Source organism: Epinephelus lanceolatus, chromosome 22, assembly GCF_041903045.1.
Source record: "Epinephelus lanceolatus isolate andai-2023 chromosome 22, ASM4190304v1, whole genome shotgun sequence".
NCBI lineage: Eukaryota > Metazoa > Chordata > Actinopteri > Perciformes > Serranidae > Epinephelus > Epinephelus lanceolatus.
Window position 1 is genome coordinate 31,578,252 of NC_135755.1, and position 15,071 is coordinate 31,593,322.

The window sequence follows — 15,071 nt, forward strand, 5'->3', positions numbered from 1 at the left end:
AAAAGTTTTGGAGGCTGGAGCTGGGCGGAGCGAGCGCTTCCTCTTTTTTCTCCGCGCCAAGGAGACACACGTGAACGCACGCACGCACGCGCCCTCGCCAACACGCGATTGCAACAGTCTTGTGCATTTTAAATGTTGCTGTCCTTATGATTTTTTATTGTTTTTTAGTATAAATGCTAACAAGGTATTAATGGTAGGATTATGTACAAATAATCTGTAGCCCTTTTCCAGGTGCTCAGACATCAAACATTGACGGAAACTTGTAGATGAGCTAAAGAGCTAAAAAAGACAAACCTAAGATGAACGATATGTACCCCTCAGTATTCAGAACATGTGCATTTGTCACGCTTCCCCTCAAGAAAACATGAAAACAGAATTATTTTTGACAAAATGAAAGCCTTCTACACCATAAACTGATGTAGAAAACGCACAAATTGGTACATTAAAATTCACCAGTGTGCAGGAAATACAGGATGAATTCCATTTGCACTTGGAAGTCACACTTTCCGAGTTCGAAGTCCAATGATATGGCTGCTCCATGTATCAACAGCAGTGACTTTTAAGTAACAGTTTATTAGCATTGACTTACTTGTGTCTCAATGAAACAGTCGGTCATACACACACTTCTGTCCGACTTCTACTGTGAACATGCTGCTACGGTGTTTTTTTTAAGCGCAAAATAGAGCGTAATGTGTTATGACTGGTATTGCTAACAGTTGCTAACTTGGCTAGAAGTGGTAGCCTATTGCTAATGGTGCATTCCATTTGCACTGGGAAGTGTAATTCCCTAGTTCCCAGTCAAACATTTCGAATGGAACGCCTCTGAAAGTCGGATTTTTGACTCATGAATTGCGAGGAACATCATTAACCTAACCTCAAAATCCAATATGGCTGCTCCATGCATCAACATTAGTGAAAGCTGTAGTAATACACTGATTGTTAACACTTCTGTCTCATTTGTGTCTCATAAAATCAGTCGTACACACGACATTGTCCATCTTCTATCAGTGGACACTTTGCTACAGTTTGTATGTGCAAACTACAGTGTAATACTGGTATCAAATGGTATTGCTAACAATGGCTGAGCTAGCTAAAACTGGAATTGCTAACATGTTGGTTTTCTGACTTGCACTGGAATGTGGTCAGCTCAGATGTGAAGTCATTCCTGGCTGTTTTTCTGAGTAATTTATTCATGTTTCTGTTTTATTGGTGTCATTTTTTTCTGTTTTTCTAAGTATTTTCCCCTGTTTTTCTGAGTAATATTTTCTGTTTTCCTGAGAATTTTTTTCCGTTTTTTTTTCCTGAACGAGGAGACGAGATACTTCAGAATCTCCCGAGAAGCTCCCACCTGACAACTGAAATCATGCCCATACACGTTTGTCAGCTAACGTTGTTACAACCTGTTACTAACCTAACCTGTTATATTGAGCGATAGCCCTACACTAGAATGATGCAGTCGAAAACATAGCTAGATTATCATACCCTGTGTGTAACTAATTACATGCCTTACCCTTATTGATCCCGTAGTTGAAATTGTCTAGGAGCAGGAGCACGGATGCAAAATACATCCATGAGCAGGACTCACCATGGATGCAGGGGTCACTTGCAGGTGTAAGGTGGGAGCTTCTTGCGAGATTTTGAAGTATTTCGTCTCCTCGTTCAGGAAAAAAAATTACCACAAATAACAGAAAAAAAAATGACTCAGAAAAACAGAAAATATTACTCAGAAAAACAGGGCTTTTTTATTTGTCAAGTGAACGCAATACGCTTCTGTAATAGCTAAAGTGCTTGATGCTGAATTTTTTTTTGTGGAGGACCCCAAACCACCAATTACATGTGTCCCCACCTTTGAAATAAAGTATCATGCAAGAGGAGATGAAAAGCCAGCTAAAAGAATTGTTTAAACCCTGGTTGTCCAAAAGCTAATCCTACTTATGGTTAATTACTGATCTGTAAACTAGAAGTATCCCAACATTAGTATGATTTATTAACATTAAGACCTGAGTTGATATTTTTGTTTTGTTACTTTAGTAGGAATGTTGAAAAAATAACATCTTGGAGCTCCACAAGCAACAAGCTGTGACAAGTCCATTATGAAACTAGGACTACAAAGAAGACTGAAATCAACCACTGATGGGTAACATCAAGAATCACAACCAAGCGACCACTGTTGTCTTTCTTTATTCTCTGTTAAAGCAGTGAAAATGGTCAATAATCACCCAACAAATAGTGTTGGTAAATGTCACAAAGCAACAGGGGGCAAAACACAAAGCTTCCCTCGGTTTCAGGAAGGAAGACTGTGTGACTAATAGTGATGTGGCATTTTTGGAATTAGTGTGTTAGCAAGCAGACAGTGGATTACGCTAAATCAACCCATGACTGCTAAACTGCTGTCAGATGTCTTCACATGCTCTATCATTGTTCTCTTTTCAAAAAAAAGGTGCAAGTTTGTGTGGAAAGGGTGAAAATGCTTAACACCACATGGTCAGATTTTCAAGATACATATTTTAACTACTGTAAGAACTGCTTAGGGATCCCTGGAAGCGTGTGCTTTCCATTTCGTTTACTGCTTCCTGCCCATTGTCTAGCTGCCATGACAGCAGTCATACTTGCATTTGCTTAACATTCCCACGAGCATGACCAATGCAAATGCCCCTTTTTTTTTAATCATTTCCCCTCTTCTAGTTATATTCTCTTAGATCTGCACAGCAGATTCCCAGGGACACCTCCTCTTCCCAGTGGGACAGTTCCTAGTAAATACAGCTCTTGCTGACCTACTTGTAATCTATCCGACCAAACACATGACCCACCCAGTCCTAGTCTTCCTCCTCCAGTGCTCAATGGGAGCATATCAGCACAGTGCAGGCCTGACAAACTTTCTTGTCCTGTTAACATTTCCGGGTCCACAGCCTGGTGGCTTTTTTTTTTCAAGGTAGCTCCAAGGATTCAGTGTATTTCCTTATCCTGTTCGTGACAGGCCTCGGCAGAGTACATCAACACTACCTGAGATAGTGACAGAAAAGCAGCTGAAAATGTTGTGTTTTGCTGCCCTCTAGTGGTCAAAGTTCTTCCCTGGTTGCACTGATACAAAGTCAGTTGAGTAATAGTAAAGGTGACACACAGAGGTGCAGCAGACTTGACACTTTACACCAGAAGAGGTCAGAGGTACAAAGCCTTTCAGCCTGGTGTTAAGTTATTCTGTAAATGTGCCTGATGAATTCACCCACTGTTGAAGTCCACCTAAACTGCAGGCATTGCAGTGTAATTGCACACATCAGGAGTTTTGCTGGAGGATACTGTTTTCAGCGATGAGGGTTATTTTGCAGGATTCAACGGGTTCTGGCATCGGCGTGTACAGACTCTCTTCTGCAGTCTAAAACACAGAACAGTGTAATGAGTGATTGTGGAGATAGAGAGATCAGGTGAGAAGAGCATTCATATTTTTTTCTAAACTTTACCTTAACTTCTTTGTTTCCATTCATCATCATTTCCTTGAATATTGCAGAAGGATCTGGTATGATGGGGCAAATAATGGAGCTGTGCCTACAAGGAGACACAATGACAGAAATTAACAACCAGTGCACAATACCTCCAGCACCAAAGATGTCATATGTCTCGAGTAGATGCATGCTTTCTTTCCGCACGGTGATAGGGTTGGTGGGTATAGTTTGGTAGAAAGCAATGACTTGAATGACTTGAACATTCCTTTCTTATATTTTTCTTTTTATTGTTGCTCAGATTAAACACCTGACTATCTGTGCCTGAGGGTGGAGTCGATTTGTTAAATATTTTCTACCCACACCCACTCTGTGCTCTGATTGAACCCTGAAGCACTCCAGCAGCAGCACTCCAAGAGAGTTAGGTGCAGTTAAAAAGTAACACCAACTTCCTGGAAGCTTTAAAGGTCAGAGTTTGCATACAATTGGCAGTAGAGTTCCACCAGAATGATCAGGTTCCTCCATGTCACAGGACATTCATGCACAACATATTTCCTGATAATCTGGTTCTTGGTTTTTGAGAAACATGTAATGCTGTCCTACAGAGTGGCACTTTACAACATCCACTCATGAAATAGATTGCAAAATTTGCTATAAAGCAATGTGGGTGCCCAGACATGTACTTTGCACTATCATCCTGATTCCAAAACGTACCTCCTGAAACAGTAGCAGGACAGAATGATGCAGGCAGACAGAATAATAGGGACGACGATGGCAACCACGGTCAGAGTCTCATCAGGAGGCTCATTGGTACCTGTGATGAAGAGAGACACCTTTCCTTCAGCTTTCAAGACATTTTCAAGACATTTTTTCTTATGTTACATGTGATAGTTGACAAAATATTGTTGCAGCACATTAGGAAGTGGAGAAACTTCCAAGTCTTAATGCAATAGTTGCAGTCAAAGTCAATGTGTGATTTTCTCATAAAAAGCATTGGTTAATAACTTCTATATGCAGAAAAAACACCAAAGATGACTCTTAATAATACTAATAATACCATAACTTTTAAAAGCTCTTCAACATAATGGGGAACAACTGATGGTGTCCAATACTGGCTAAATGATGGGTTAAAACAGTGGTTCCCAACATTTTTCCTTAAGGGACCCTTTTACTGTCATTGAGTAAACGAACAACGCCTGACTGACATATTTTATAGATATTTCATATTACATTTAATAACTGATAATTAATCCAAGTATGTGGAAAACGAGCAACTTGGATGAATTGTGAGCAGATTACTTCCTGTGAATATTGTACACTGATATTCTTAGGATTTTTTCGATCATATATAATAGGCTTTTTTTAATTTATATACACACACATATATATATATATATATATATATTTTTTTTTTTTTTTCCCAAACGCTTGACAATTGTTCTATTATTTTATTATTGTATTGAGATACAGGCCTACTGTTTATTTTTCTAAAACATCTTCTTACAGCCCATAAAATGCTTCGAAGCTTCAATCATTGCCATGGTAATCAACATCAAAAATAGTATTCAAATGCCCTGTTCATACACATGTAGGGTATCTCATACATGCATTACCTCACAAATCCCATAAACAAGGACATTTAAACTTTGCAATGGTTTTGTGACTCCGACCCGCTCTCGTCTAATGCCAGTCACCTGCAGTCCAGCTCTACTGAAACTGGGACAGTTTGACCACATGTGTCAGGCTTACAGATACGTTAGCAAGATGGAAAAAATGTCAAACGTCAAACTGGTATGACACAAATCTACAACGAGCTCACCTGAAATTGGCTGAAATGCAATTGTCATGTTATTTTAGCTGCATTGACTGTCCTCCCCCTCTCATTTGCTACTATATACTTCTGTACAGAAGTCTTTAAGTTGCTGGAGAAAGTTGGGGAAAATCAGTGCACTATTTTCCAGTGTTTGCTTCATGAGATTTCAGGAATCATGTCATTGTTAAAATGGATTTCACTTCCTTATCAAACTTAAAAAAAAACATACATATGAAAATTATATAAAACTTGTGTCACAATTAACCCCAGAGATAACTAAACACAATCTCTCTGTCTTACTTCTTCATTCAACATGGCAGGAAAGTTGGCGTGAAAAACTGATAGGGGTGTGTTTGCAGATGTACTCTTTCTGCCATGTAACATTAAGCGGATACTGCAAGAGATTACAAAACTTGAGAGAAAGAGGATCAACACAGCTGCCCTGTTTGGTCAGAAAGTCTGCAATGGGCAGCAAGAGGATATCTTGACTGGTTACTTGATTGAGGCAGCAGACTTGTATTTTGGACTCTACATGAGGTACTAGGCATCTGATAGGTACAAGCATAAGTGTAGCAAAGGAATTTTATTTTGACAAAACTAAAGACATTACACCATAAATAGATGCAGAAAACGCACAAATCTGTGCAAAAAAAAAATGTATCAGATTGCAGAAACTCAGTGTTTGAGGCTCATGTGTAATTTTTAATTTGTCATTGTCATTCTTATTGTTACAACTTGTATGGAAGCAATTAAGAGATTATATATATATACATATATATATATATATATATTTATATATACAGTACAGGCCAAAAGTTTGGACACACCTTCTCATTCAATGCGTTTTCTTTATTTTCATGACTATTTACATTGTAGATTCTCACTGAAGGCATCAAAACTATGAATGAACACATGTGGAGTTATGTACTTAACAAAAAAAGGTGAAATAACTGAAAACATGTTTTATATTCTAGTTTCTTCAAAATAGCCACCCTTTGCTCTGATTACTGCTTTGCACACTCTTGGCATTCTCTCCATGAGCTTCAAGAGGTAGTCACCTGAAATGGTTTTCCAACAGTCTTGAAGGAGTTCCCAGAGGTGTTTAGCACTTGTTGGCCCCTTTGCCTTCACTCTGCGGTCCAGCTCACCCCAAACCATCTCGATTGGGTTCAGGTCCGGTGACTGTGGAGGCCAGGTCATCTGCCGCAGCACTCCATCACTCTCCTTCTTGGTCAAATAGCCCTTACACAGCCTGGAGGTGTGTTTGGGGTCATTGTCCTGTTGAAAAATAAATGATCGTCCAACTAAACGCAAACCGGATGGGATGGCATGTCGCTGCAGGATGCTGTGGTAGCCATGCTGGTTCAGTGTGCCTTCAATTTTGAATAAATCCCCAACAGTGTCACCAGCAAAACACCCCCACACCATCACACCTCCTCCTCCATGCTTCACAGTGGGAACCAGGCATGTGGAATCCATCCGTTCACCTTTTCTGCGTCTCACAAAGACACGGCGCTTGGAACCAAAGATCTCAAATTTGGACTCATCAGACCAAAGCACAGATTTCCACTGGTCTAATGTCCATTCCTTGTGTTTCTTGGCCCAAACAAATCTCTTCTGCTTGTTGCCTCTCCTTAGCAGTGGTTTCCTAGCAGCTATTTGACCATGAAGGCCTGATTGGCGCAGTCTCCTCTTAACAGTTGTTCTAGAGATGGGTCTGCTGCTAGAACTCTGTGTGGCATTCATCTGGTCTCTGATCTGAGCTGCTGTTAACTTGCCATTTCTGAGGCTGGTGACTCGGATGAACTTATCCTCAGAAGCAGAGGTGACTCTTGGTCTTCCTTTCCTGGGTCAGTCCTCATGTGTGCCAGTTTCGTTGTAGCGCTTGATGGTTTTTGCGACTCCACCTGGGGACACATTTAAAGTTTTTGCAATTTTCCGGACTGACTGACCTTCATTTCTTAAAGTAATGATGGCCACTCGTTTTTCTTTAGTTAGCTGATTGGTTCTTGCCATAATATGAATTTTAACAGTTGTCCAATAGGGCTGTCGGCTGTGTATTAACCTGACTTCTGCACAACACAACTGATGGTCCCAACCCCATTGATAAAGCAAGAAATTCCACTAATTAACCCTGATAAGGCACACCTGTGAAGTGGAAACCATTTCAGGTGACTACCTCTTGAAGCTCATGGAGAGAATGCCAAGAGTGTGCAAAGCAGTAATCAGAGCAAAGGGTGGCTATTTTGAAGAAACTAGAATATAAAACATGTTTTCAGTTATTTCACCTTTTTTTGTTAAGTACATAACTCCACATGTGTTCATTCTTAGTTTTGATGCCTTCAGTGAGAATCTACAATGTAAATAGTCATGAAAATAAAGAAAACGCATTGAATGAGAAGGTGTGTCCAAACTTTTGGCCTGTACTGTATATATATATATATATATATATATATATATATATATATATATATATATATATATATAATGTGATTGGTCACATTCAGATCTAAAAAAAAAAATTCAACTTAGGCCTGAATTTGTTAATGTTGAAAAAAATTCAGGTCAGATGTGAATTCAGGTCATAAAAAATAATTTTAGATTCATGGTTTCCAAAGTAAAACATTTCAATTCTACGAATTCAGTGCTGTTTAAATTTCAGTATGAAGTAATAATTTCCCTCGGGATAAATAACGTTCTATCTCATCTCTTATTCTATTCAGTGGCTGTTAAAATCCGAATACTTATGTCTCTTATATGCTTCCATAAAGTTGCTGAGTTAGTGGGGCAGGTTGTACCAAAGGAACTCCTTGTATTTGACATCAGGTAATGACACTTTGATGTAGTTGGAGAGGTTAGAAACACTGCTATTTGTAGTAAATAAATAAGGGTTCCTTGCGTCAAAATTCGAGAGCTCTAACACAAAAATTCAGTAGCTAAGTAAAAAAAAAAATGTTACAACTATACTTGGTCTTTGTAAATAAATACACTTTGGGAAATGAGTGTAAAGTATAATTGGTTGAACAATTACCATAGAATACAACGTCACCGAAGTCACTGGATATATTCCCGCAGTAGTTCGTAGTTTTGGCTCTGGATTGGAACTCGTAACGGCACCTTTTATCATAGGTCACCTGCATAGGCTGTGTTTCGTAGTTTAAGGTCCGGCATTCCTAAAAATAGGAAACGCATTAAACCACACTGCTGCATTTTGTCAGGTATAGAAAAACTGTCTGTGTGACTTTAAACTAATAGGATAAACAGTTAAATTCTCCTACTTACTTTAGGCATATTGCATTGCTTGAAGCAGACCTCCAATTCCCAGCACATATCTTTTACGATCTTTGGAAGTGTCCAGCTCAGGTTGAGGCTATTGTTTTCTTCTTTGATGTTCAGTTTTGGTGAATGTATCACTGGAAGACAAAATATATCCAATATTTTTTCACCCAAAGATAAGATTTAATCACTGGTTATAAAACTATTCTAACAGAAAAATGTTTTATATTTATTTTCAAAATGTGTGATGACATTAATACTTACTGCGTGGAGGTTTAAAGGTGCTCTGTCCAGCTTCAGTGGCCACAACCATGCAGATGTCATTGTGGACAGCATCAAATTTCAGGTAACAGCCATTCCTTGTCCTACTGCTGTAAGGCTGATCGCACTCTTTTAACCTCTTCATGACTTCCTCAGTGCGTCCACAAGTCCTGCGGTGATAAAACGGGCAGGTGATCAGAGAAACACGGAGCAAGGAAGGCTTTGGCTGAAACAAGTTCCTGCAATTCCTTCAGTCACCACTAGATGTTCATAGGGTCCACACATTATGATGGTAATAGCCTGATGCACAGTGTATTATATGAAAACAATTACATAGTCCCTGTAGTTAATTCCCACAGCCATCATTAGTTTGGAGACATACGGTATCTCCTTTATTTTGGCTTTGATTCTCACCTATAGGAGATGTTAAAAGGCTGGCCTCCTGAAATCCAGGAACAGTTCGCGTCATTGTTGGAGATGAAACATTTGATGTCCTTCACTTCAGCTGTATAGTACAATAACAGAAATATCACATGCATACATGTAGCAAATAATCAAATATGACTTACAAAGCATCATCTGGGGTTGCTACTCTGTGTGTGACCAAAGACCAAACCATATTTATGTAAATGGATCTTTGGGGAGATACTTTTCATACAACTAAGCATCACCTCAAAATACAAAACCTACCATAATTCAAAAAGGGACTTTTTTTTCGACATCTTATGACCTTAAACTCTGAAAATCTAATTTAAGACTTTTTAAGGCTCTACAAGAACCCTGGAGATTCATCAGGATAATCAGGACAACTTTCAGCTTTTTGCTTCCTACCTCTGGGCTTGGGGGCATGAATGGTAACAGGCACACGTATGCTGTCATTCAAACTTTTGCCACAGTTTTGACTGCCAACAGTCCAAACTTCAAACGTCCAACGATCGGAACCCGTCTCTTCTGTGAGAAGGTTCTCTGTGAAATTTCTCCATTCGCTGCATGCCAATGACTGCAGGAACAACAACACAGGCTTTAGTGACAGTCATGCTGACACATATTGGAACAAGCAGGTAGCATGATAATGCATTTGCAAGAACATTCACAACGTTTCTTTTTGTATATTATTTGTCATCTGGGCTTCATATCTAAACAATGTAAATCATTGTGATTCCACAGTATTCCAAGGTTTGTATATTTATTTGTGTGGTTGTAACAGCTGTATCTATTAGACAAAGGGCTTCATGCAAGAACACTGTTGTATTCTTGTACTAAACCTTAAGGAGTTTCAAGTCTTTTGCTCTAATGCTCTCCGTCCTCTCCACCAGCTCTAGCATGTTATGACTGAGATGATCACTCACTGATGAACACATTAAGATGAACTGCATTGCCAGGGCTAGATCTGGTACCATTACTACAGACTGACCGTAGCAATCGGTGTTTATTTTTGCCTTATGTTAGATTTTTATTTTTATTTTTTCAAAGGCATGCCCCTCTGGGTGGCGCCTCAGGCGGCTGCCTGTGTCATCTATAGGAAGATCCACCACTGCGAAGGTAAGGGGGCCAACTTAGTGGTGGTATCGGAGGACCGAAACAACTGGGAAACATTAACCTGCCAATGGTTTGACATCTTTCTAGGCAAAGCAGTTCGTGTCTAATATGAGAGGCAGTCAGTGGGACAGGACAGTCACAGAGAGATCAGATGGGAGAATATTGTAACCTACAGCAGGTGATATTACACTGTCAGGGGTTACAACAGAGGAGGATATTTCACAAAGACCTGCATAAAGACTGAGGTAGCTGTCAGAGTGAGAGCCTTGCATTAAGCACAGTGAGTGGAAGAGTGGTCCTATGGCCCGGTAATAATCTTATCAACAGTTGACTCATAAATTTGGATACCAGAGATTTCTTGAACCTTGAATGCATGGCTCAATTGTTCCTTCTCAATGAATGAATGAATAAATGGACAAATGAATAATAACATACAAATAAGGTAATTCCCCACTGATGCAACCTGGAGACCACAAGACCCCCCTGACAAACAAGCACACAAACACTAGCAAAGAGATCCAGTTCCGTCATGTTTCTTACATTATCTGTTGCATCCTTCATCCGGTGGTATTTGTATTGCACCTCGCCATCTGCCACACCTCTGGGCTTCTGCCAGGACACGTTGACTGTAAATGGGTCGAGCCACCTATATGACAGCCCTGTTGGAGGAGGAAGGCGATCTGTAGGATGGGAAATGAAAAAAAGAAATGAGTAATTAATCTTTACCGAACAACGGACAATTAACAACATGGTCAGGATAAAATGACCCCAACAAGCTATAATTAGCCTCAATAGTCAGTGAATGCACTTTTTCCATTTATTATTTGAATCACACACGCCACTGATCATATCAGAGTCAAAGTAAAACCTCAACTCCTTTCACAGCTCCTGCTGCTGGTTTGTAGACATTTTCAGGTTTTTCATGAAATTTCACCAGTTGATTACTTTGATTAAGACCATTATTTTTTGTTATACAAGTTTTCTTGAATTTATTTTTAAATATGCAAATGGGGCGCTATCTAATTAAACTGTTTCATTTTGTTGACATATTAGAATCAAAGTTGTTTACAGAGGGAATTTTGGGTATCTGTTTTTAGCACTTCATAAATCAGAAGATACTGTCAACAGCTGTAAAAAAAAAAAAATTCTGCCACGTTTTCAGGAATAAAATATTCTATAAATGAGGCTATCAGTGATATATGAACAACCCCATCTGTAAAAACCTTTAAAATATAGATAGGAATGAAACTGTAAAGTCTGATGATTTAAGTGTGTCTGAAGCTGAGATTTCTGTCTTAAAGTTTGTGAAAAAAAAAACATTATGTGAGAAAATGATAAAGATAAAGATATGTACTGTAAAACTCAATACATTTTTAGATAAAAAATAAGACACTAGAGGTGAATAGGGTATAACATTTTGACTAATAGATATCACAATTTAACTCCCACCAGATGATTACTTACATTAAGACAGTTATTTTCTGTATTACAAGTTTCCTGAATTTTTACGTTTTAATACACAAATGAGGTATCATCTAAATGAATATGCAGTAATTTGCATACATTTCCAAAACAGAAATCTGAACTAAAGCAAAAATGAATATGTATTTTGGATTGAGTGGTCTAGTCAGGAATGCAGGTGGGGTGACTTGTGATTTAACATGGATGTTTTCCTTTCACTAATCTGAAAGAAGACATGTTGCAAAAAAAAAAAAGCCCAAATCTCCAAACTGACTAAAGCATGAAAAAGATACGTTTTCACCTGGAGTGTCCCACCTTAAAAGCAGGCATAAATATATCATAATGTTTTAAATAAAAACACGTTTTCTGAAGATCTCTGTTGTGGTGATGTCTCGTAAGCGACAATTCACTTCCTACTGTATTTGACCAAAGTCTGCAACTGCATGCAAATTTGCAAATTACTCTACCCACCTTACTCTACCTCTGATTGGCTTACCCTGACATTCTTACCCTAACCCTAACCAATCCCACTTCTCTTGCCTAAACCCAACCAATGAAGGCAACGAGTGCTAGCCAACATTAGGAGCAAAGAGCAGGTCATTCCCTTGCTAATTCTAGGATTCACAAATTTGCCAACTGCACAAATGAGCCAAAGTGTGGCAAACTGCACAGCAGCTTATACTTTTGTTATAATTTTGCTCTATTCTACAATCACTGTACCTGATTGGTGTGATCTCAAACACTTTTCGTTAGCAGATTTACTGATACCCCTTCTCCACCAACATGAAACCTGTCCCGTTGTGGTTCCGACACCCAAGTTTGAACCGTTGAGAGCATTTCAACCAAAAATAAATTAGTTCAGAACCTGAAAAGTTGGTTCTCAGCTGGAACCAAAGACCAGCAGGTTTTCCTTGACCGTAAGTGTGAACCATGAAGACATCAGTGGGCATGTCATATTCTACAGGTTTGAAAGAGCGGATGGAGAAGGTCACAATGGAGAAGTCAAGTGAGAAATCGTCAGAGAGCGTGCAGTGGTGCCATTAATAGCTGGTCCATGCTTGTTTTTTGGGGTAAAAACAAGTATCTGTACTAGTAGAACAAAAGTTTGCAGGTGATCAATGTAAACCACGATTTTGTAAGTGTTGTTTACTTCCACTGGGCATTGTGCAATGCCCTCCATTGATAACACCTCCTCAATTACAATGTTTCCACTAAAAACTTAAAAATGGAACCAGTTGAAGAACCAGAGATAATTTAGTGGAAAAGGGGACTGAGTGTCCCAATAAATTCCTATGACATTCCTCTAAGAATGCAATTTTCTGACCAGGTTAAATTTTGTGAAAATCCAGGTGAAATCACATATTAACTCAATGAGCTATAAACGGTTCAGTATGATAAATGAGTTAATGTTTCACATGAGGGATAACTTTGCGTGAGGTCAAATATGAGGAAGTGGTTGTTGTTTTAGTTCTAGTCTTCTCGTTTGTTTGTTTTTTGTTGCTTGTTTTGGCAGTGCAGGTAAATGTGGATAAGGTAGCTACATTCTCAATAGGCTATGCCATGGGGATTTTCAGCTAATCTTTTCAAAAGAGATTAAATGAACGAAATATATGTTCCAAAATAAACGAAAATGTATGATCCAGTGCTTACTGAGTTAACAAGTGGCTCTACTTTCTACAATTTAATCTTTTAAAAAATCTGTCTGTTTAGGCACCATATTTTATTACTTTCAACATATACAATTTCAGGTTTTAATATATTTTAGCTTTGGTTTGTTTCATGTCACCACATTTTTGATTTCGCACTCTGTAATTGCAAAATAGAGGCGCAATCACATCTGAACAAGGGCTAATTACCGTGCGTAAGACAAGGTAGTGAATTCTGTTGTTGAGCAGCAGAACCATTAAGTATCCTATCATCTAAACTATGCACAAAATACTTTAGGGAGTCTGGAGGTGTTTTTTAAGGAGGTGTCTAAATCACCTCAGCCAACGTCTTTGCGGAATAAGTGTCCAAATCATGACGTAGGTGCTCCCTGATGTAGAACCCTCGTAAGTAGGCTACAGGCGGTAATTACACAACAGGTAGCCAACAAACCAGGGCTGAACAGAGTCTCTAAATAAGTTAAGATAAAAATATAGATTAGTTGGCTATAGACCTATAGCTGAAAAAGGTATTAAAAAAATAATAATAATCGATTATTCGTTTATCAGGCAGCTTTTTAAATCTCCTGCCTGAAATGAACAGCCATTGACAAACCCACCATTTTAATGGCAGCCCATTACCAATATGATATTCTGTCAGAAGAGTTAGAAGTGCGTCATTAAAGCTGCCTAATTGGACTTTCATACTTCAGGTTAGTTGTGTAGTCGACTCAAACCTTTACCAAGCTCGTATAAAATCTGAATACCAGGTAGTGAAGGTGTCTTTACCTGCTTTACAGTGGTATACCATTAACATGGCGATGCAGGTTAAAAAGGTGAAAAACTCCCGAGTCACAGTCATGTTCTCCTCGAGCGTCTGAGCGTTTATTCCATGTGAGAACGCGTCAACTCCTCGGATCCTCTTGTGCTCCCAGTCAAAAAAAATCCTTTAACAGTTAATGCTACTGTAAAAAGTAGGCAAATACAGACGACGTGATGTCCAGGATTAGAAAGAAGAAGGAGAAAAAGAAGAAAAAACACTTGGGAAAATGGAAAGTAAGCAGTCACCCACAGCACTTTGATCGTCTCGTTGTCTCCGCAGTGTCAACTCAGTCAGGTCTACCGGGAACAGCGGGGCGGAGTCAGTGTGTGAGTGGGAGGCAAGATGTATGGACAGCACGTAAACCACAGCGACCCAGTGATAATGTAAAACCTCTTCCCAACAGTGTCCAGCACAAAATATCCAACGCGTCCCAACAAAACACTGAGCGGTAAAGAACTAAAAGTTAAGGCACACTGTCTGTGAGGCTCTTAAATGAAGGTAGACAGCGCATGCGTGTGGTCTTGAGTGCCGTAAGTGTCCATCCATTCCTCCAGGAAGTCGTCAGGCTCTAAATGAGTCTGTGAATCAATAAGCTGATTAACTGTATGATAATGGCTTTATGTAGCAGCAAACAGCACAGACTGATGGTGCGGGGTCAGGGAAAACATACAGAGGAAACATACTGCACTATTGATCTCCGCTGTATAGTTTTCTGAAACCCTGCTAGATTCAAAGATGGATCACAAGCTGAATCATTAGTCAACATGTTTTCAGTTACCACAACAAAAATCTATTTTAAGAGTGTCCTGTCTTGGCCA

At 39.1% G+C, this 15,071-nt stretch overlaps 1 protein-coding gene across 1 annotated transcript; it reads right to left on the minus strand.

The window, feature by feature from the left end:
- Positions 1-2,165: 2,165 nt before the first annotated feature.
- Positions 2,166-14,715, minus strand: LOC117272750 (interleukin-13 receptor subunit alpha-1-like). The gene is made up of 10 exons (XM_033651795.2): positions 14,220-14,715; positions 10,867-11,006; positions 9,619-9,787; positions 9,202-9,292; positions 8,791-8,957; positions 8,533-8,663; positions 8,282-8,423; positions 4,152-4,251; positions 3,459-3,543; positions 2,166-3,373 (listed from the first exon to the last, which is right to left on the minus strand). The coding sequence occupies exons 1-10, from the start codon at positions 14,290-14,292 to the stop codon at positions 3,275-3,277; spliced, it is 1,197 nt and encodes a 398-aa protein (XP_033507686.1). The 5' UTR covers positions 14,293-14,715; the 3' UTR covers positions 2,166-3,274.
- Positions 14,716-15,071: the final 356 nt, after the last annotated feature.